Here is a 20,944-nt window from a genome sequence, read left to right on the forward strand (position 1 = left end):
ATACAATTAAACTAGGTATCAATAACAGAAAGTTAGATGGAAAATTCCAAAGTACTTGGAGACTGAATAACAGATTTCTAAATAACACATGAGTCAAAAAAGAAATTCCAAGAAAAAGTTAAAAATGTTCTGAAGTAAATGAGAATGAAAACACAACTTAACAAATTTTGTGGGAGGCAGTAAAGGTGGTGCTTAAATGGAAATTTACGGCATTAAATTCATATATTAGAAAAGAAGAAAGATCTGAAATCAACAATCTAAGCTTTCACACCTTAAGAAACTAGAAAAATATGAGCAAATTAAATCCAGACTAATAAGAAAAAAAAGAATAAAAATTAAAGGAAGAATCAGTAAAATTAAAAACAGAAGATCAATGCAGAAAAATCTATGAAACCGAAAGCTGGTTTTTTGGAAATAAGAATAAAAGTAATAAGCACCTAGCAACGTAAACTAAGAAAAAAAGAGAGAATATGAATTGGTAATATCAGAAATGAAAAACGGGAACATCAGTGTAGCTCCCATGGATATTAAAAAGATAATAGGAGAATACTATGAACAAAGCAATGCCCATACATTTGATAATCTAGATGAAATGGACCAATTCCTTGAAAGACACCATCTGTCAAAATTCACACAAGAAGAAATAGATAATCTAAACAGGTCTGTAGCTATTAAAGAAATTGAATCAATAATCAATAACCTTGTAAAACAGAAAGCACCAGGCCCCAATGAGTTCACTGGTAAATTCTACCAAATATTTAAGGAAAAAATTATATCAATTCTCTAAAATCTCTTTCAAAAGATAGAAGCAAAGGGAATACTCGCTAACTCATTCTATAAGGCCAGTTTTGCTCTAATTTCAAAACCAAAAACATTGCAAGAGAAGAAAACTACAGACAAGTAACTCTCATGAATAAAGATGCAACAATCCTCAACAAAATACCAGCAAGTCAAATTCAACAATGTAGAAAAATAATTATATATTATGATCAAGTAGAATTTCTCCAAGGTCAACATAGCTGGTTTAACATTGAAAATCAATTAATGTAATCCATCACACAACAGGCTTAAGAAGAAAAATCACATGATCATAATACATACAGAAACAGCATTCAACAAAATCCAGGAAAAAACAGGAATACAGGGGAACTTTCTCAACTTAATAAAGAATAGCTACATAAACCCTGTAGTTAACATTGTGCTTTATGGTGAGAAACTCGAAACTTTCTCATTAAGATCAGGAACACAGCAAAGATGACTCCTCTCATCAGTGCTTTTCCATATCATACTGGAAGTCCTAGCTAATGCAATAAGACAAGAAAAGGAAATAGAAGGTATTGTGATTAGGAAGGAAGAAATAAAACTCTTTGTTCAGAGATGACATGACCATCTCGGTAGAAAATCCAAAAGACTCTAAAAGAATGGCCAAAATCCAGGCCAAATGCTGGTAAGAATGTGAAGCAACAGTAACTTTCATTTATGGCTGATAGCAATGCAAAATACTACAGTCACTCTGGAAGACAGTTTGGCCATTTCTTACAAAATTAAACACACTCATACCACATGATCCAGCAATCACGCTCCTTGGTATTTACTGAAAGGAGTTAAAAACTTGTGTCCATAAAAACCTGCACATGGGCCGGGCGCGGTGGCTCAAGCCTGTAATCCCAGCACTTTGGGAGGCCGAGACGGGCGGATCACGAGGTCAGGAGATCGAGACCATCCTGGCTAACACGGTGAAACCCCGTCTCTACTAAAAAGACAAAAAACTAGCCGGGCGAGGTGGCGGCGCCTGTAGTCCCAGCTACTCGGGAGGCTGAGGCAGGAGAATGGCGTGAACCCGGGAGGCGGAGCTTGCAGTGAGCTGAGATCTGGCCACTGCACTCCAGTCTGGGTGACAGAGCAAGACTCCGTCTCAAAAAAAAAAAAAAAAAAAAAAAAAACCTGCACATGGATGCTTATACCAGCTTTATGCATAATTGCTAAAACTTGGAAGCAACCAAGATGTCTTTCAGTAGATGAATAAACTGTGGTACATCCAGACAATGTGATATTATCTGGCACTAAAAAGAAATGAACTATCAAACCATGAAAAGACATGGAGAAAACTTAAATGCATATTACTAACTGAAAGAAGCTGGTCTAAAAAGGTTAATACTGTAAGATTCCAATCATATGATATTCTAAAAAAGGAAAAAGGATGGAGACAGCAAAAAGGCTGGTGGTTGCTAGGAATTAGGGAGGAGGGAAGGATGAATAGGTGAAGCTCAGAGGATTTTTAGGGTAGTGAAACTGCTCTGTATACTACCATAATAGTGAAAACGGACCATTAACATTTGTCCAAACTCATTAAATGTACAATACCAAGAGTAAACCCTGCCATAAACTATGGTAGGACCTTGGGTGATTATGATATGTCAACATTGTCCACTCTAGTGTGGGATTTTAATCATGAGAGAGGTTATGGTTTTGTGGGGGCAGAAGCTATATGGGAAATCTCTGTACCTTCCTTCCAGTTTTGCTGTGAACCTAAAACTGCTCTAAAAAGTACCATCTATTTTTAGAAAAACTCAAATGACAGAAGCAGCATACTTTGTTATTTAAGATTTACCTCCCTTAGATTCTTTAGTATTCCTCTTCCTCTCAATACTGATAAAAATACTACAATATACTGCACCATGCAAAACCTTTTTCCTTCAGTTTGTGAAAATTGGTAATAATTAGCCTGATACAAAAATCAAATATATATACATTTCTTCATACTTTGCATTGCTGATGAGGCCCCTCTGGCAAGCTCTATTTACACTTCAAAGACACAACTGGACTATTTCCTGTCTTCTCTTTCACGGGGTGGCACCATCACCTCATCAAAGTGCTCATGGACAGCTATGCTGAAAAGAGTTCACACAGCAGGCCTCACACTGTCAATTCTTAGGAAGACCTGCTTGCAAGTCTGGCCCTTGGATGTGGTCTAAGCATTTGGATTTCAGAAGTGTTCTCACCCACCATTCCCTAACCAGTAAGGGTGGTTCCCGTACCTAAACAATTTGTACAATGTGGTTAATGCTGAACATCCTCTTTGCTTCTGACAGTCTGGAATTCTGCCAGTGCCAGGCAGAGACTGCCAATGTGACAAGCCCCCAGTAAAAACCCTGGGTGCTGAGTCTCTAATGAGCGCTCATTAGAGCTGTCTAATGATAGACAACATTTCACACGTCTGGTCACAACTCATTCTTGGAGGAATTCAGAGCACTTTGTGTCGACCCCATGGGGAAGGATTCTGAGCTTGCACTGGTTTCCTGCAGACTTCACCCCATGCCCTTTCTATCTTTGCTGACTTTGTTCTGTATCCTTTCACTGTCATAAATCTCAGCCGATAATGCGACTATATCCTGAGTCCTGGTAGTCTTCCTAGTGAAGCACTGAAATTAGGGAGTCAATGTCACCTATTTACATTTCCAAAAGAACAGAAAACAAAAGTTATACAGAAAAACCCACAGGCACTGTTAAAAGCTCACCTTAACTTTTCATTTACAAATTACTCTTTCAGTATTTCCGTCACTTTTCACATACATTCCTTCTTTCCCCTCATAAATCCAATTCAGAGAGCAAAATATTTCTTCATCTAAACTTCCTTTTAGCTTAATTTTAGTGGCAATACACAAAGAAGCAGGTAACAATATGTGCAAGTCCGGGGATCATACATTTTTCTGTGAAAATAAATTAGATGGATCCTTTTTAAAATTTTCAGTATAGCCATGACTTGACAAAGTGGCAGAACACATAAAAATGCAAAGAAAGGACACTTTCCAGCTCCTTGGGGGAGGAGTATGACAAAGTTCCAAGGAGAAGCAGTCACATAAACCTATAAGGAAAAAAGGACACAAATCCGTTTTATTCACTATCGGGTAGTACAGACAGGTCAAAAAGCCTTTCCCTAGACACAGCTTCTTACTGAGGGAAAATAATGCCTAGAAGCATGAGCAATATTTTACGGAATTAGAGGACCTAGGGTCCTCCTAACGACGCCAAAATAGAACATCCTCAGATCTGAAAGGACAACAGAGGAAGAAAAGTAGAGCAAGACTTAGTGTCCACTGGCCTGGGAGCTGAGCCCGCTGGAGACACGTCAGAACTCAAAGCTAAGAGATACAAGCTGTTGCCTCAAAATGGATGACTGCAGCACTGGCTGAGCTGGGAGATGTTGCTGGTCAGCCAATGAGGTGACGCTTATTTCTGAGCATTTACCACTGAGTCAGTTTGGAAATACTCTTCCCACTCTGTGACTTGAGAACCTAATCCCAGGCACCAAGAGTTAACGGGCTTCTTCTGGTTTGTTTTTAGTAACAGACATTGAAAAAAACTCAAAGGACTTTGTACCAAAGTTCATGGGACAGAGTTAAGAAAATAAAACAAAGGGATATTTTGTTCAGAGAAAATATCGTGACCAAGAGGTAGACGACATTAAATTGCCAGAACTCACTCTGAATTCTTCATTGGGATTGTTGTGTCTGAAAACAAACACAAATCCTTTGATTATTTGCATTCCCTACATGTACAATTTTAGAGATCCTTTTAGCCAGTATAAGGCAAATTATTCTACACAATGCATTCTATACTTTCTAAAGAAATACATATGTATCTTTTAAAGGATGAAGATATACACTGATATGTAGATATATCATAATGCATAATGTATAATCAAAATAGATACTCATTGCTTTTTCTATGAATCTAATATTTATTAAAATATGAATAAAGGATTTGTGTATACAAAAATAATCTGACAGAAAAATCCAGAACTGCAAAAGATGTGAAAGACGTTTTGCTCCACTCCCCCGGGTATCTATTTCTTTAGTGATACTGCACTTTCTTGGTTCCTGTAGTTTCAGAGTGGTTAACATCTGCTAAGCCAGCCCCCTCTCAATTCATTTTCAAAACTTAAGACCTGGATGGTGATCACACAGGTGTTTTCTTTACAATAATGTCTTATGCATCTCTCTGTGTGTCTTTTCACAATACAAAGATGTTTAATTACCAAAAAAAAAAAAAAAAGGAAAAGCAAGGGAACAATTAACAGTCAGAATGGTGGTTCCCTCTGGCAGGAAAAGAAGCAGATGAGAGCAGGTTGGAGACATGCAGATGGCTTCAAAGTTTGTGGTACTGGCCTATTTCTAAACTGTGGTGGCTACATGGTTTTTTATTGCATTGTTTTTCTGTAGCCTGTATACATAGAAAAGATTATACTTTGTCATAATTAAAAATTTAAAACAAACTTTCTCAGCCATTTAATATGCATATGTGCATTTCCAAAGTGATTTTAGACTCTACTTTGCAAGTTTGATAATAAATTTCCATTGGGGTTTTTAATAGGATTGCAATGACTTGGTGGACTAAATTGGAGCATCCATAAAATCCCTTATTCAAAAACAGAATCCTGGAAATGTCCATAGAGAATGACCAAATTCTGGCTCTATTAATAAATTACGTCATAGTTGAAGTTTTATGCTTTCCACTACCACACGACCCTACTATCCGGGCCTGGACCCCTCCCCAGTAACCTGTCTGGACACTGCAACTGGTCACTTCATCCCCACCCCACCTCCTCCTGGTGTGCCCTTCCTCAGAACCTTCCAGGAATCCCTCATGCCACCCCTCTCTGCTCATGTCTGTGCCTGGATTCCCAAGCCTCTCTCTGTCCCTAAGCCTATCAGGCAGGGATCACATGGAGGCGGAGCTTCCCTCTGTGTGTCCCATCTCCTGCATTAAGTAACTGTTTGTTAACGGATGAACCCCAAACGACCCAGCCTCATCCCTTTACTTCCCGCAGCTCCCTACAGCCTTCCTGGTTAGTGTCAAGCCAGCCTTCTCAGGTCTCACGGAGGATGAACAGAGCAGAGAGCCACCCACATTCCAGAGACGTGATGATAGAACATTTTATCCTTGATAGTGAGAAAGTTTTTTTTTTTTTTTAATGGGGGCAAAGTGCTCTATCCCCAAATGCAATGACAGAGCTGAAATTTACTAAATATACCACATGGTACCACAAGAGAGTTTCTCAAAAACTACAGAGGACATTCTATTTGTATAATACTTTTTAAAATGTTACAGACACTCTGATGACAACAGCGCCCTCTGCTGACTTCTAGTAGTGCAACCATGGGAAGTGGAAATATATTTGAGCCCACCTTGGAAATTCTACTTTGTCATCTTTTTATTGGGGGGAAATCATACAAGGCTAATTATTCCTATCTCAGTTTCCCATTCTCCTTCATTTAACTTAACCTCTTATGTGTTATAACAATCATATAACCATCAAGGGGTTTATTAACGTTAACACAAAATTGGCTTAAATATTACTCCAGCAAGTCAGCAGCCTACCCTGACCACACTTACAATGCCAAAACTTTGGAAATACACTGACAGTCACACACACACAAGAAGATATACTCTAAAAGTACATCATTTAAAAGGCAAAAATATACAGGAAGTATATTACAGGAAGCAGGACGTACCCAGCTCTGGAGTCACACAGACTTGAGTGCAGACTGTGCCACCTGCTAGCTTTACAGAACAGAGACCTGACTCACTACCAGCTTCTGACTCCTCATCAATAACACGGGAGGTAAGAGTACCCACGGCTCAGGCTTGCTATGAAGAGGAAGTGAAATACTTTACACGAAACATGTAGCAGAAACCTATAATGAGTGCTCATAAATGTTCCCTATTACTATCATATTCATCATTATTACAGGCATATTTTAGGTATGAAGAATGCAATATAAAAATTAATCAATGTTATGCTGTATTTGTTTGCAATAATGAATGGCGGGTCCTCTTCTCTGCAGTTCTAGGTAAGACAGACCTAGCACCTAACAAGCGTAACTCCTCAATAATAGAGTGATGGGATAATTCTACATGTATATGGATTCTAACACACATAATTCTACATATATATTTCTTTTTTTTGAGACAGGGTCTTGCTCTGTTGCCCAGGCTGGAGTGTAGGGGCACAATCACGTCTCACTGCACCCTGGAACTCTTGATCCTCCCACCCTCAACCTCTCAAGTAGCTGAGACTACAGGTGCATGTAATCACGCCCAGCTAATTTTTGTATTTTTTTGTAGAGACAGGGTTTCACCATGATGCCCAGGCTGGTCTGGAACTCCTGGGCTCAAGTGATCTGCCTGCCTCAGCCTCTCAAATTGCTAGGATTACAAACATGAGCCACCACACCACACCACATAAAGGCAGGCCAGGGTGTGGTGGCTCATGCTTGTAATCCCAGCACTTTGAGATTCATAATGTTAATAATGTTAATATTCCCCTTGATGATTTTATGACCTGTGTGCGTGTATGTACGTGTATGTGTATATATGTGTGTGTATATATATACATACATATGTATGTGTATATATGTGTACATATGTGTGTATGTGTATATATATGTATACACACACACAAGTCATATAAACATCAAGGGGTCTATTAACATTATACACACACACATAGAGAAGGGGAAAGAGAGAGAGAAAGAGAAAGAAAAAATGATTTTTAATGGCAAATAATGTTGTAATTTGGTAAATTCTGTATAAAGACTGTACAGGAGTTCTCTGTATTTGTACAATGTAAAATTATTTCAAAATAAACATTTTAAAAATTGAAAGTAATATAACTAGTATCTTGGAAGCAATTTTTACAGAATAGTTGGTATACTGCAAAAGCTATGTCTTATAAACCATCTCAGACGAGAAACAGCACAAGTTCCTGATGTTTGCCTTGTAATGAGAGGATGATATAGACACTAAGTACCTAAACACAAATTTCATTTTTATTTGTCTAGCCAAGTAACCTACCATAGGTACAAAGGTAGAAAGTACTCTGCCAGACCTTGAATTTGTGAGGCTTTTTCTTTCCAGAGAGAAGTACACAGTCACGTACTTTAGAAGGGGAATTCTGATGCCCTTCCTCTGGGTTGTAAAAGAAAAGGAATTAAGGCAGTGGAGGAAGACCAGCAGCGGCAGCTCTGGAACCACACAGCAGCCTAGGAACTAGGCCCCACCAGCCTCCTGGGGCCTCCCCAGACCCTGAGAGGCAGGATGAGGCAGGGCTTCTCTCTCCTGGTGGAGAGGCTCAGGCCCTCGCTGTCACCTTGCTTTAGTCCTACAAGGAGGGCCAGTTTGCTGCTCTGCTCTGCAGCATCCTGAAGCTGCATCTTATCCTCTAGAGGCAACAGAGAACTGCAAGAGCTTTGACCAAAAAGATCCTGGCCAATGCAGCTGAGAATCCTTTAGCTAAAGAAACAGAAAGAGCTTTAAGGTAATAGGCCCAGAATAGACTATCTAAGAGCCCTTCAACTGCGTGGCCTTTGGGAGCCACCCATTCTCTTTGTGATATTTATGTGCATGCCTACTATGTGCCATGACAGTCCTGAACAAAATAAACCCAAATACTGCCTTGTTCAAGTTACTTCTCTTAAACATACAAAATACCTAAATAAGTAAACTCTGTGTGTTAGATAGTGCTATGGAGAAAAATTGAGCTGGGCAGGTGAGAAATGGGGAGAGTGAGGGCTTCTAGGTGTAGCAAAGTGGGTAAAGCCTCACTGAGAAGCAGTCAGTGAATCAGGCTCAGAGAAACACAACCCCGGGGACCCATGCTGAGATCCAGGGCAGTAACACTGCAGGCGAGAGGGGCACACCAAGAATCTGAGGCCACAGCAGGCCTGACACAGTCAAGGAACAGAGAGGAACTCACTAAAGCTGCAGCAGAGCTAGAGTGGTGAGGACAGAAAGGGATAAGGCCAGAGAGGGAACAGCAGCAGTGTGGGCTGAGGCGGGGGAGGCAAAGTGGGGACACACAGGGTCTCCGTAATGGTTCACAAGGTTTAAAGGGGAAGGAGAGCTCTGAGGAGCAGCTGTAGCTGGGACCAGCCAGCCATCTCACCTCATAGCTGTGGAAATTGCATCTTGTTCCCCCATTTCCCAGGACAGCTGCTCACACTGGTGGCACCAGGTCAGGCTAGATGCCCAATTCAATACTCTATGAGGGTTGCAGCCATGGAGAGCAGAGACTCAGTTCTCAGCTAATACTGGCATATAAGGCACAGCGTTTGCACCCTTGGCATGCATTGGGGCACACTGGCGGCACCCTCAACAGTGTACACAGTGGGTACTTAGTCAAAGGGATATCATAGTCTCCAATGTTCATGAATGTAACAGAGCTTCAAAATACACATGGCAAAAACTGATAAAACAGCAAACAATTCACATCAGAGTTGGAGAGTTCAACAGCCCTCTCTTAATAATTGATAGGCAAAATAAAAATGAACTCTCTCAAGCAATCTGACCTGATTAACATGGTAGAACACGTTACTCGACAATAGCAGAACACATTCTTCTCAAGTACACACGAAACATAGACCAAAAGAGATCATATTCTGGAACATACAACAAATTTCAGTCACTTTTTAAAAATTCAAGCAATACAAAGCATATTTCCTGACCACGATCGAATTAAATTAGAACTCAGTACCAGAAAGATCTCCAGAAAATCCCCAAATATTTGGAAACTCGATTGCACACTTCTGTCTATCCCACAGATCAAAGAAGAAATAAAAGGGAAATGAGAAAGTATTTTAAAGTGAATAAAAATGAAATAAAACATATCAGAATTTGTGGGATGCCACTAAAGCAGTACTTAGGTGGAAGTTCATAGCGTCAAACATCTTAATATAATATGAAAGTTCCCAAATCAATAATTTCCACTTCTCCCTTAAGAAACGAAAAACAGAGCAAGTTACAACATAAGCAGAAAAAAAGTAGAAAGAATAAAAATCAACATGCAATTCAATGAAATACAAAACAGATACAGGAAAAAAGTCAATAAAACCAAAAGTTGGGTCTCTGAGAAGATCAATAAAATTGATAAACTTCCAATCACACTGATCAGGAAAAAAAAGAAAGAATACATGAATTACCAATATTAGGAATCACATCATGTCACTACAGATTCTATAGACATGAAAAAGATTATAAGGGACTATTATGAAGACCTTTATGCCAATAAATTCAGCAACTTAGATAAAATGGACAAATTCCTTAAAAGACAAAAAAATACCAAAGCTCACTCAAGAAGAAATGAATAACCTAAATAGCTCTATCTCTTTGAAAGAAAAAGAAACTGTAGTTAAACATCTTTTCATAAAGAAAGGTCCAGGCTTTGATGACTTCATAGATGAATTCTACCAAACAAGGAAGAAATACTACCAATTCTATGCAAAATCCTCCAAAAAATCCAAGAGGAAAGAATACTTCCTAACTCATTCTATGAGACCAAAACCTCACAAAGAAATTACGAAACAACTGGAAGATAAAACAAAAGAGAAGTAACAAGAATTAAATACTTCATAAATATCTTAACAAGAAATGTATAAAACTAGTATGAAGAAAATTCTGAAACACTCCTAAAAGACATAAAAGTATTTTTAAACAAACTGAAAGATGTTCCACATTCTTGGATGGAACAATTCAACAACAAAGATGTTAATACACCTCAGGTTAATATATGGAATTGAACAATTCTGATAAAAATGCCAACAAACACAAGAAAACTGAGAAATCTTCCTGAGCCAAAAAGCAAGGAAGACTCAAAGGCAAACGGGTTATCTATAGGACACAGAAGCAGCCTGAAGCAGACCCCACCCAAAAAGCTGGGGACAATTTTAACTTCAAAAAGAAATGTCTATAACTGACTGTAAATTATTGAATAAGGAAATATCCCAGAGTCCAAAGTGACACTAAACAAGGGTGGGGCCGAGGAGGAAAGAAGAAAAGCTCAAATTTTTTCCACCACAGGAGATGACTACTGCATCAATGAAACCATGTTCCACAGAGTTAAAGAAACTAATGACTAACAGAAATGCCTGAGTTTGCAAGATGGCAGATAAAAAAAAAAAGCGACTTACTGAAATACTAAAACTCCCTCCACTTATAAGACAAAACTAGCTGAAATCCGTTGGAACCAACATGGCCAACTGGAGTTTTCACAGATGGAGCTTTTTGACATCACAGCCTGAATTCCCACCACGTTTCATATTAACTCCTCCTGAATTTGCAAGTGACCCATGAGGGCATGAAGAGATAACTGCACCATGCCTGAGGACCTTCCGGACCTCCCCTTTCCTTCCACCAATCACGTACTAATCCCAGAATCCACTCCCTAAACCTTTCCTTAAAAAATTCCTGCGTTAAAGCCAGCATGAGGAGATAGATTTCAGCTGGACTCCTGTCTCCTTGTTAGTGGACTAGCCATAAAAAGCTTTTCTTTTCTCAAAAACCTGGTGTCACAGCATTGGGTTCTAGCACATCGGGCAGCAAGCCCCTTTTGCTCTGTAACATCAATTTCTTAATCTGAAAATTAGCAGTTAAAAGGAAAGAATTAAGCATTTGCTCTGCCTTTTTAGAAGTTCACCCAGGTGATAAGAGAAAGTTCTTTACAAAAGCTCAGTTGACAAATATAGAAATAGTGACATAATTAGAAAATCAACATTTTTAAACAAAGTATTTGATTTAGGCAAAGATCATTAATGGGTGTCAAGTCCACTAGATGAAAGACTTCGGAGCAGGGTATTTGGAAAGAATACTTTTAATAATGAAGATATCTAGCAGGTCACCATCTTAACCAGATGATCAAACCTGGCATTACTAATAATGGGACAACCTGACATTACATACCTCTCAATATAATGCAAAATGAAGTACATAACTTCCCTTTTAAAATGTTTTTACCAGAAATGTTAAACTTGAATCTAACCAAGTCCTTACATGAAACTCCAAGTTTACAGGCTACACATGAATGAAACCAAAAGGAAATAATCAGACAAGTCAGAATGGGGCATTCTGACTTTTTTCCTGCTTGGCCTAAGCCCCCTCCTTTTCTCTCTCTGCCCCAGCCTCTGTCCTGGCTTTGGTAGGCTTGGCAAACACTGATGCAGTATGTAGAGGAGAAAGGCTGGTTTCTCTTTACTCTCATCCTGGAGTGGCACGGGCCCTGCTGGCAAATTTACCACATTCCTTTGAGAAAGAAGGGAGGAAGTCTGGGGAAAGCAGACTGCATGGAAAAATAATAAGGATGCATCGGTAGAGAAGATGAGTAGGGGCTACCCCCAGGAGGTGGCATTGAGAGTGATGGTGGTGAAGGAGACAGAGCCAGCACTGAAGAGACTTGGTCCGGTGAGGACTTTCACAAGCCCTGGGACGACACACGGGTCTAGGAGGATACTGGTGCCAAAAAATTATAAAGTGACCAGTGAGGGCAATTCTTAACTCAGACATAAAAATTGGTTCCCTCATCTCAACCTTTAATTTCATAATGAAATAAAAACTCAATTAATGTCACCTTTCTTGGTGAAGAGATTACGAAAGGTACCACATAGGTAGAAAACCCCACCGCTGTGCAGATCAACATGGAGCTGGTAGCCATGCAGTCCATACTCGGGGCTATCATCCAAAAACGGGCTATGTGGAGGCAGTTCATAGGGACTGAAAAGCAAAACAAAAGAAACATGCAAATTTGTCAGTGCCAGGGATAAAATTCTTGGTTTGAAAACACTTTTTAAAAAATTACCACCCATATCAAAGCACTACCTCCTACAAATGAAACACCATAGGATTCCCTATAATCTTCAATATCAGGAACTTAAAAGACTGTTCAATGTTCATTTTACCAACTTCTGTAAAAACAGGCAATGATGTGAGTTCTGTAGGCAGCCACAGCCCAGCACGGGTGCACGTGTTTCTGCAGCTGATCCCAGGATGGCCACTCTACAAAGGCCACTCTGACCCCATGTTGTTCTCAGTGTCCAGTGGACAGAAGCGCTCAGCAGGAAAAGGCACTGAACACCGATCTGCAGGACAGACAGACATCCAGGCAGACCCAAAGCCAACACAAAGTTTTATTCAACAAGAAAAACATGACTACATAAGGTGACAAATTCAAAAATATTCAGGAGCTTCTCAGGTAATAAAAAAAACCACAGTGAGTAAGGAAGAGTCTAAGTCCACAGGAAAAGGGTGAGAGCTGTAGTGAAATGGGAAGCCTATGCCCCACCTAAAGACGCAGTTCACTGAAAGACACACACTGTCCACACCAGACAGGATCATCCGCAGGCCAGGTTCAGCCCCAGGGCCAGGAGTCTACATGCCTCACAAGATGCGAAAATTCACATAAGAGCAAGAACTTGAAGGAGAGTAGTGGCATCTGAAAGTAATGAAGCTGTCCTACCCATATAAATAACATCCTACTCGGTATAAATTCCGTAACCCAGAATAAATACAGCAAATGTGTACTTGTGAATAATCCAATTATTTTAGCAACAGCCAAATAATTATGCCTGTTGGTTTGTGTTTACTGATTAAAAACAGAACATCTGTGCAGCTATTCTCAGAATATTAAGATGGCATCAACTTCTAATACTTTATATTTACTGTACAAAAATTCAACACACCCACATATAAATACATACACAGTGGCCGAGCCTAATGTGCTTCTCTCCACAAGGTGATGAAAATGAAGATTTGCCATAACAAAAGCCAGTTCTTCCTTCTTCTGAAAAGTTAATTAAGAAGAATACATATTTCAACCAAAATGTTTAAATTTTTCACAAGGTCATTGTGAAGATCACAGCACATTCATCTTGCAGATAGATGCAGTTTCTTACAACCATAAGATCACCACAGTGCTAATGCATTGTTACTGCTAATATGTTATTACTATCTAATAAGACTTACATTTCATATTGACAGCAGGACCATAATTCACCCAAATATGCAGAGCACAGAGGACCAAAAGAACTCACAGCCTAGGGCTTGCGAAATATCAAAAGATATATATGACAGTTGTGAAACTATGCAGTTAGTTCCAGGCTGTTTCAAACTCTTTTCAAAGACCTTCACAGATACTACATTAACTTCACAAATACTGAACTTCACTGATACAATGTTCCTCTTGCAAGTAACTGCCTGATTTGGCCAACGTGGTGGGAATGATTAGATTCAACTTCTTCACTTGTCCATCTGGTTGAATAGCAGAAAATGTGACTGTCTGGGGGCTGACCTCCATTTCTCCCCAGATTCACAGCTGACACTGATGGGCGTAGGTGACCCCAAATGGTAAATCTGAAGGTGCCACTCTCCAGTAGCCAGGCAGAGGACAATCGAAGCCACCAGAGTGCTCACAACTCTGCACCCGACACAGCTGAATGCATGCGAGTCACAGAATGCAGAGCAGGCAAGCTGCAGTCTCACCCACAAGCCACCTTCACATAGAAAGGGGAGAAGGGAAAGAAAAACTGACGGCCACAGTCGGCTGAGGAAAGGAAAAGGGACTAGAGGATGGTGTTGTCTGAAGCTGGGGTCTTAATTCCATCTAGTCATTGTAAACTAATGCATAATGCCAACACAGAATCAGATTTGTGAACTACTATCTTAAAATATCAGGCAGACCTGGGGAAACAAGAAATCTTATGCAGAGGGAAAGGGTAACATCTTAGACACCCGACCCTGAAGAGCAGATTTCACTCAATGCCGCACCTACAGGATCAGAAACGTGCTTGGGAGACGAGTGTGCTGAACACATAGTAAGGGGAGATGTTGTCAAAGAAAGAGCATGAAAGGAAGAGAAGGAACATGGACTGATTGGAAGTGGGAAAGCCACATGACATTAAAGGCATAACACGAAGGAAAACATGAAGGCAGGAAGAGGTTGTTGTCTATGATAGCTGAACAGCAGAACAACAGATGGCATAGATGTCTATGATAGCAGAATAGCAGAGCAGCCTCAGTGGAGCAGACAGGGCCAGGTTAGTCTGAAAAAATGAGGTTGGTGAGATGTAAAACGGACTGCAGTTAGTGGAAAGACTTAAAGGATGTTACATCTGATGTCACACACAATGGTAAGTCAACGTGGTATTGTGACGGGGAAATGACACAGTACATACAGGGACTCAAGTCTTACCTTCCACACTCCCACCAGGAGGCCAGGGTGCAGGCAGAAGATCCGAATGAGTCTGTCACAGCCAATCATGGTAGATACGGTCAAATGACTCAGATTGTACTTTGCAATTAAAGAATGCCATCGGAGTCTTTGAACATTATGCCAAGGAAAGGAGAGAGAGAAGTGAGCTTTCCTGTCTCTAGTGTTGTCAGTTCTCTTTAGCGTATCACAAATGTGTTTGAAGAGCATGTTAATGATGTGCTCAAACTAAGTGGCACATTGGCAGGGTGGGGACACAAATGAATAAAAGGCAAAATGGATACATCCAGATTTCCAACCCAAATAGGTTTTTCTTCCCCTCCGTCTTGCTCTTACTGTCAACTCAATGACCCAGCCAGGAGAAAGCTGAAGTATCAGGAAAGTGATGAAGTGGTAAAACTGTCTCCTGTTCTATTCCCTCAAAACCCAGCACAATACAGTCTAAAGTAGACTCTCACTGTGTATTCCTAGTCAAGTGAGTGAAACGACACAGAAGCAAAGATACACTATTTCAAGTGACATAAGCATGGGTGGTCTCAGGAGGTGGTGGGAAAGCAGATGGGCCTTTTACAGTTATTATCAAGGATAACTCAGAGATGGTGAAAGTTGACACATCAGAAATAAACTTAAACTAAATCACCAGTGTTTTCATAAAGGAGACACTAACACAGCATTAAACTGAAATCCCTAAGGAGCTGGGGGTCACATCTCATTCAACAAGTGGTGCCCAGCACCTCAGGCACAGTCAGCAGGCAATAGGTATTCAAAGGTACATTAAATAAGCAAGTTAAAAAGGACACCAGCTGCAGTCCTGTTTCAAAGCGGAAGAGACTGTGAGGCATCAAAACCAGATCTGCAGCTACCACATGACCCTAGTCCCATGTTCAACTTTTCAAAACAACTTCTTGTGCAGAGAACCACAACTGGGTAAGGAGAGACGGTCGGTGAGCGTGTGTGATGTAGAAATTAGAAATAAACCCAGCATATGCAGAATACACTTGGAGGAGGATAAATGCAGGGTCAGGAACCTCACCATGGAGTCAGGGAAACCTGAGGTAAAACCTTAGCTTCAACCCACAGTGACTTTGTGACTATCACAGGCTGGTTCTTCGTGTATGAAATCACCATCCTGCTCAGTGGGGACGAGAGCACAGGGCATGGGGCAGGTGCTCAATAAACAGCAGTCCCTGCTAGTATCATTAATGTGAATAGAGGCAGCTGGGTGGGGATGTGAGAAACCTTCTTCTCTGAAAATCTGGCTGTAGAGGTACTTATTAAATAGACTCTGAGAATGTGCTGAGTCCTCATGTGCTTGGCCTTACAGCCACAGACACAGAAACTAAGGCTGACGTCTCCCCAACAGTTCTCACAAACTTAGGGTGGAAGAGCACAAGCTGCAGAGCAGAAAATGCTGGCAAGGAAGAAAATTGAGAGTCTGACTAGAAAGGTATAAACTACCGGGGAATCCAAATTACATCAATAAGGCTTTCACTGTTGTTGAAAAACTTCTCATAGAGGAAACAAGAAAGACCCAAATAAAATCACAAAGTCTCTTCTTGGCTGTCACATAGATGCATACAAGGATTTATATTCCTGCATGATGAAAGCATTCATTTACAAACTTGCAATAAAAGTGCCGATCAAAACAAATTCCTAAAAAACACTTTTAGTTTTGTTTATCACAGCTTATCAAAGGCTGGCTGAAGTCCATTGAAGTCCCATGGAAATAAATTACATCAAATGAATTTTCCCAATGAACTCTAGCACTTGGCAGTATGTAGTATCTATTACTTCTGACCTTGATGACCAATTCAGGGAAATACTGTCTTTAACTGAGCTTTATAACTCAACATTATCCATTTAACTTAATTCTTCAGGATCATTTGAATTCGTGTTAGCCATTTTGTCCTAATATCTGTAAACAACATTTCATGATATGCCAAGTAACATACTGTTTAGCAAAACTAGTACAGTTTGTGGACTTATTCTCCAAACGCAATTTTGAAATGCATAAAGTCTAATTACCACATTAGAAAAAGCTGACTTCCTTCATGACACCACAAGAAATTTCAAAGATTTATCCAAATAAAAGTACAATTTTTAAAAAAGGTAACTGTTTCCAAAGTATCCTCTGTAATATATTCAGGAAAAATAATTCATTTTTTGTCATAACATCAAGAATATTTTTAGAGTACAATAAAACCTGGATTTGCCAGCACCAACAGGTCTGAATAGTCTTACATCCAGAGCATGGAAAGAGAGCTCAGTAATCACTAAAACAATGCTCAAAGAGCAGGTGCCATGGAGAGGAGCCAAAAACAGGGTCCCCAGTTACAGAGCTGCAAAAAAAAAAAAGAAAAAGAAAAAAAAAAGTGTCTGTATCCAGGGAAACCATGAAAGAACCCTGTCCCTCCATGGAGACGGCAGGCACTAATGTCAGATATCACAGCATCCTCCATAGCAAGGACAGACAGGAGAGAAACCAATGGGTGCAACTGCAGCATGCAAGGACGGTAAGAAAACGACATGGTAAATACTCCTGAAAAGTCAAAGAATACTGAGACAGTGAAGGAACTGGGAGGGCAGGAAACCAATGTGGAAGAAGGCAGGTATTACCTTTATATTTGCAATATATCTTATATAAAGCTATGCTAGCTTGCTCCAGAGATGAGGATGCTATGCATGCCATAATCCAGCTTTCAGGAGGAAGCAATCAATGATGAAAAAGAGAGCCTGAGAGAGCTGCTCAGAAAGGCAGATGACAGCCTCATAGTGAATATGGACTCAGTGCAAAGCCACCTGACAACAGAATAGTAAAGGGCTCACTAAGCATTACCCATGTGCTGCACACTTAGCTGATCTACACATTCTACAGTGATATATTTTGATCAGTCTTATTCACTGCAGTCATATATGCTAAATACTATGCCAGTATAACGATCATGTCATTTCAGAGAGGAGAGAATGGAGACACAGAAAGAGTAAGTTACTTGCACAAGATCACATATCTAGTAAGTTCAACAGAAGGCAGACAAAATAACTGATCATTATGACTTGGTTTCCTCATATTTAGACTCTGATTAGTATTCCATTTACTAAAGAAGGAAGATACCACATATCTTTCTGTTAAGATGGTTAAAATGAAAAACCTCAAAGGTTAGCCATCAATCATTCAGGAAATGTTGTTAACTAGAATATCATTCCCTACCATTAAAGACAACCAAGATATGAGGAACTTAAATTTAGACCTAATCAGAAATGTGATAAAATGCATTATTTTCCTCTTCTACAGTAATGCAGAATGTACATTTAATATGTGATAAAATTTAAAAACACTGCTCTTATTTTTTAATTACAAAAGTAATGCCAAGTAGTATTTACACATAAGATGCTCTCACTCAACAGTTCTGCTGATTGGTACTTACCTATGTTTGGTGGGAGTTTTATACCAGTCCATAAAAACTGGTGTCACACCACATAAATCTAAGGTTGACAATGATGCTAGGCACGGCCAGTTTTTGCCATACCATATAACAGTAACTGATGTATCATTTACGGAAAGATCAACATGCTCCATGATATATTCTCTTCCACTTTTTTCTTTCAGTATAATTGCCCAACCTAAACCAAACATTCTGGAGAAAGAAAAAAAACTAACAATGTTTGCCTCATTGGAAAAAAAAAATGCTACAGGCAATTTCACATATCTTCTCTAAAGGATCTAGTTCCTCAAAATCCAAAGTCAAAATTCTCAGAACATGCCCAGTTCAATTTTCATTTCAACAATAGTACTCTCTCCAGACTTTTTCTCCTCACCTAACACCCACTGAACATCCATGATCTTCCAGATACTGGCAATATATAAATAAGACAAAGATTCTGCCCAGAAAAGAGACCTTGAACATTCTCACTGTACTACAGCAGAGATAAGTCAGTTACTTGTGCTTTTCATTAAAACTTTAGGCTATTTGCTAGTTATCCCTCTGTCTCCACAGGAAATTGGTTCTAGGACCCCCGTGATACCAAAATCTGTGGAGGTTCAAATCCCTTATATAAATGGTATAGTATCTGCATATAACCTAAGCACCTCCTCCCGTATTCTTTAAATCATCTTGAGATTACTCATAATACCTAATACAATGTAAATGCTGTGCAAACTGTTGTTACTATGTATAATGTACTGGCTTTATTTGTATTTTATACTGGTATTATTGTTTCAGGTTCCCCCCGCCCCCCGTCCCCACCAATACTTATGATCTGCAATTGGTTGAACTGGCAGATGCAGAAGGCTATGTGGAATAGGAAAATGTGACATATTTTATAGATGCACAAAACACACAAAAATACTAGAGATGGTCCCACACAATCTAAATTGCACATATGTCCTATGTACACGATACTTTGAGCTGATGCCATCATTCTCTTTTGGAACACACTGCATACCTGAGGGCCTCTTTGGTCTTAACTGGAAGGCCTGTGTAAGGGTTGACAGGTTTGAGAATGTCAGCTAGCGCGGCTTTTACAGATGCTATTTGTTTTCTGATATATTCTTTCTTCCAATAACCAGCTTCTTTATCCTGAACTGACAGAGAGCTCACAGACACAGCTATCTTCTCTACTGAATTAACTTTCCAATTTGATCTTGTAGGTGAAAAAGCAGTTGAGTAGATTCTGATCCAAATAAAACTGGAGGGAAAAGAGGAAATATGTTAACTAAGAGACACTGTCACCTACCTTAGTCATAATATATCAAATTAGAGATGCATAATATTCTCAAATAATCCAATTCCATGAATAAGTCAAGCTGAATATTTACAGTTGAACGTTCATCTGTTAAAGTGAGTTGCAGTTTCAGATTTAGTGTTTTAAACTCAACACCACCAAAAACACCACCAAAAACCACTGCCCCCTTAGATCAGTAGTGGAATAGGAAATCTATTATTTTAAAAGTAACAGAAAGTATATGTAATATGATTCTTGTTTTTAAATATATACATGCTTTTTAAAAGATCAGAAAGGATGTATGTACACACACCAAGAAATTTCAATAGGGAACAATGGAATTGTACATTCTTTTTGCTATTTTTTAACTTTCAACAAGGAATAGGCTTTCACAAGGAGGAAAAAAAAGTGAAGAGTTTTAATGGTAACAACTAAACAATAGTTAAGTTTTTTCAAAACTTACTACATGTCAAGCATTGTTTAACCACTTTATGTATTATACATTACTCATTTATTCCTCACAAAGAAACCAGGAGGTGCTGGTATTCCTGTTCCCACTGCATAGATGCTGTAACTGAGGCTCAGATGCAAGGTGAGTTGGCCCAGGTATGTGTACTCAAGTGTATAGTGAAGCTGGGATCTGAACCATAGCTCACACTGTTATCACCTAGGTTTCACTACCTCTTCAATCACAAAGAAATGGGTCAAAGAAACTGAATAAGCTCACCAAATTCAGAGAGTCAATAAGCCTCAATGTGGGAATTCAAACTCAGCTCTGACTCAAAGTCTGTTCCTTTCACTCATCTCTACTAAGAGGCCGGGAGAAGCCCCATGAGTGGTGGCAGTGAGCTGGCCTGAGGGCTCCTCCCTCTCAGCCAGTACTCTCCACCACCACCAGGAAAGAGAAGAAAGACACGGGGAAAACTGAGTCAGGGATTAAAATCAATTCCTTACCTGAAAGGCAAACTTTGCATTTTAAATATTAATGATTTGCTCATTTATGTCTCCACATTACTACTCAGAGCAGCATAGGATGAAGCAGTCAATGGCCTGGAGGCTGCAGGGAGAAAGTGATTCTCCCACAGAGCGGTGGTCCTGAATTGCAGCAGGACCCCTGGGGATAAGCCTGGGTGCACTGGGGAGGCAAAACTATTTCCTTAACTGCAGCAGAAAAGGACCATTTCTTAA

General features: G+C 39.7%; 1 protein-coding gene across 1 annotated transcript in view; it reads right to left on the reverse strand.

Annotated features, from left to right (window-relative positions):
- Positions 1-20,944, reverse strand: part of FBXO15 (F-box protein 15) — a 73,852-nt gene that overhangs the window by 36,692 nt on the left and 16,216 nt on the right. Inside the window, exons 4-8 of the mRNA XM_010356699.2 lie at positions 19,478-19,720; positions 18,460-18,669; positions 15,017-15,143; positions 13,527-13,609; positions 12,401-12,543 (exon numbers count right to left, since the gene is read on the reverse strand). Of these exons, the coding sequence (XP_010355001.2) occupies positions 12,401-12,543; positions 13,527-13,609; positions 15,017-15,143; positions 18,460-18,669; positions 19,478-19,720 (806 nt within the window). The remainder of the gene's footprint in view (positions 1-12,400; positions 12,544-13,526; positions 13,610-15,016; positions 15,144-18,459; positions 18,670-19,477; positions 19,721-20,944) is intronic.

The sequence above is a fragment of the Rhinopithecus roxellana genome, chromosome 21, assembly GCF_007565055.1.
Source record: "Rhinopithecus roxellana isolate Shanxi Qingling chromosome 21, ASM756505v1, whole genome shotgun sequence".
Lineage (NCBI taxonomy): Eukaryota > Metazoa > Chordata > Mammalia > Primates > Cercopithecidae > Rhinopithecus > Rhinopithecus roxellana.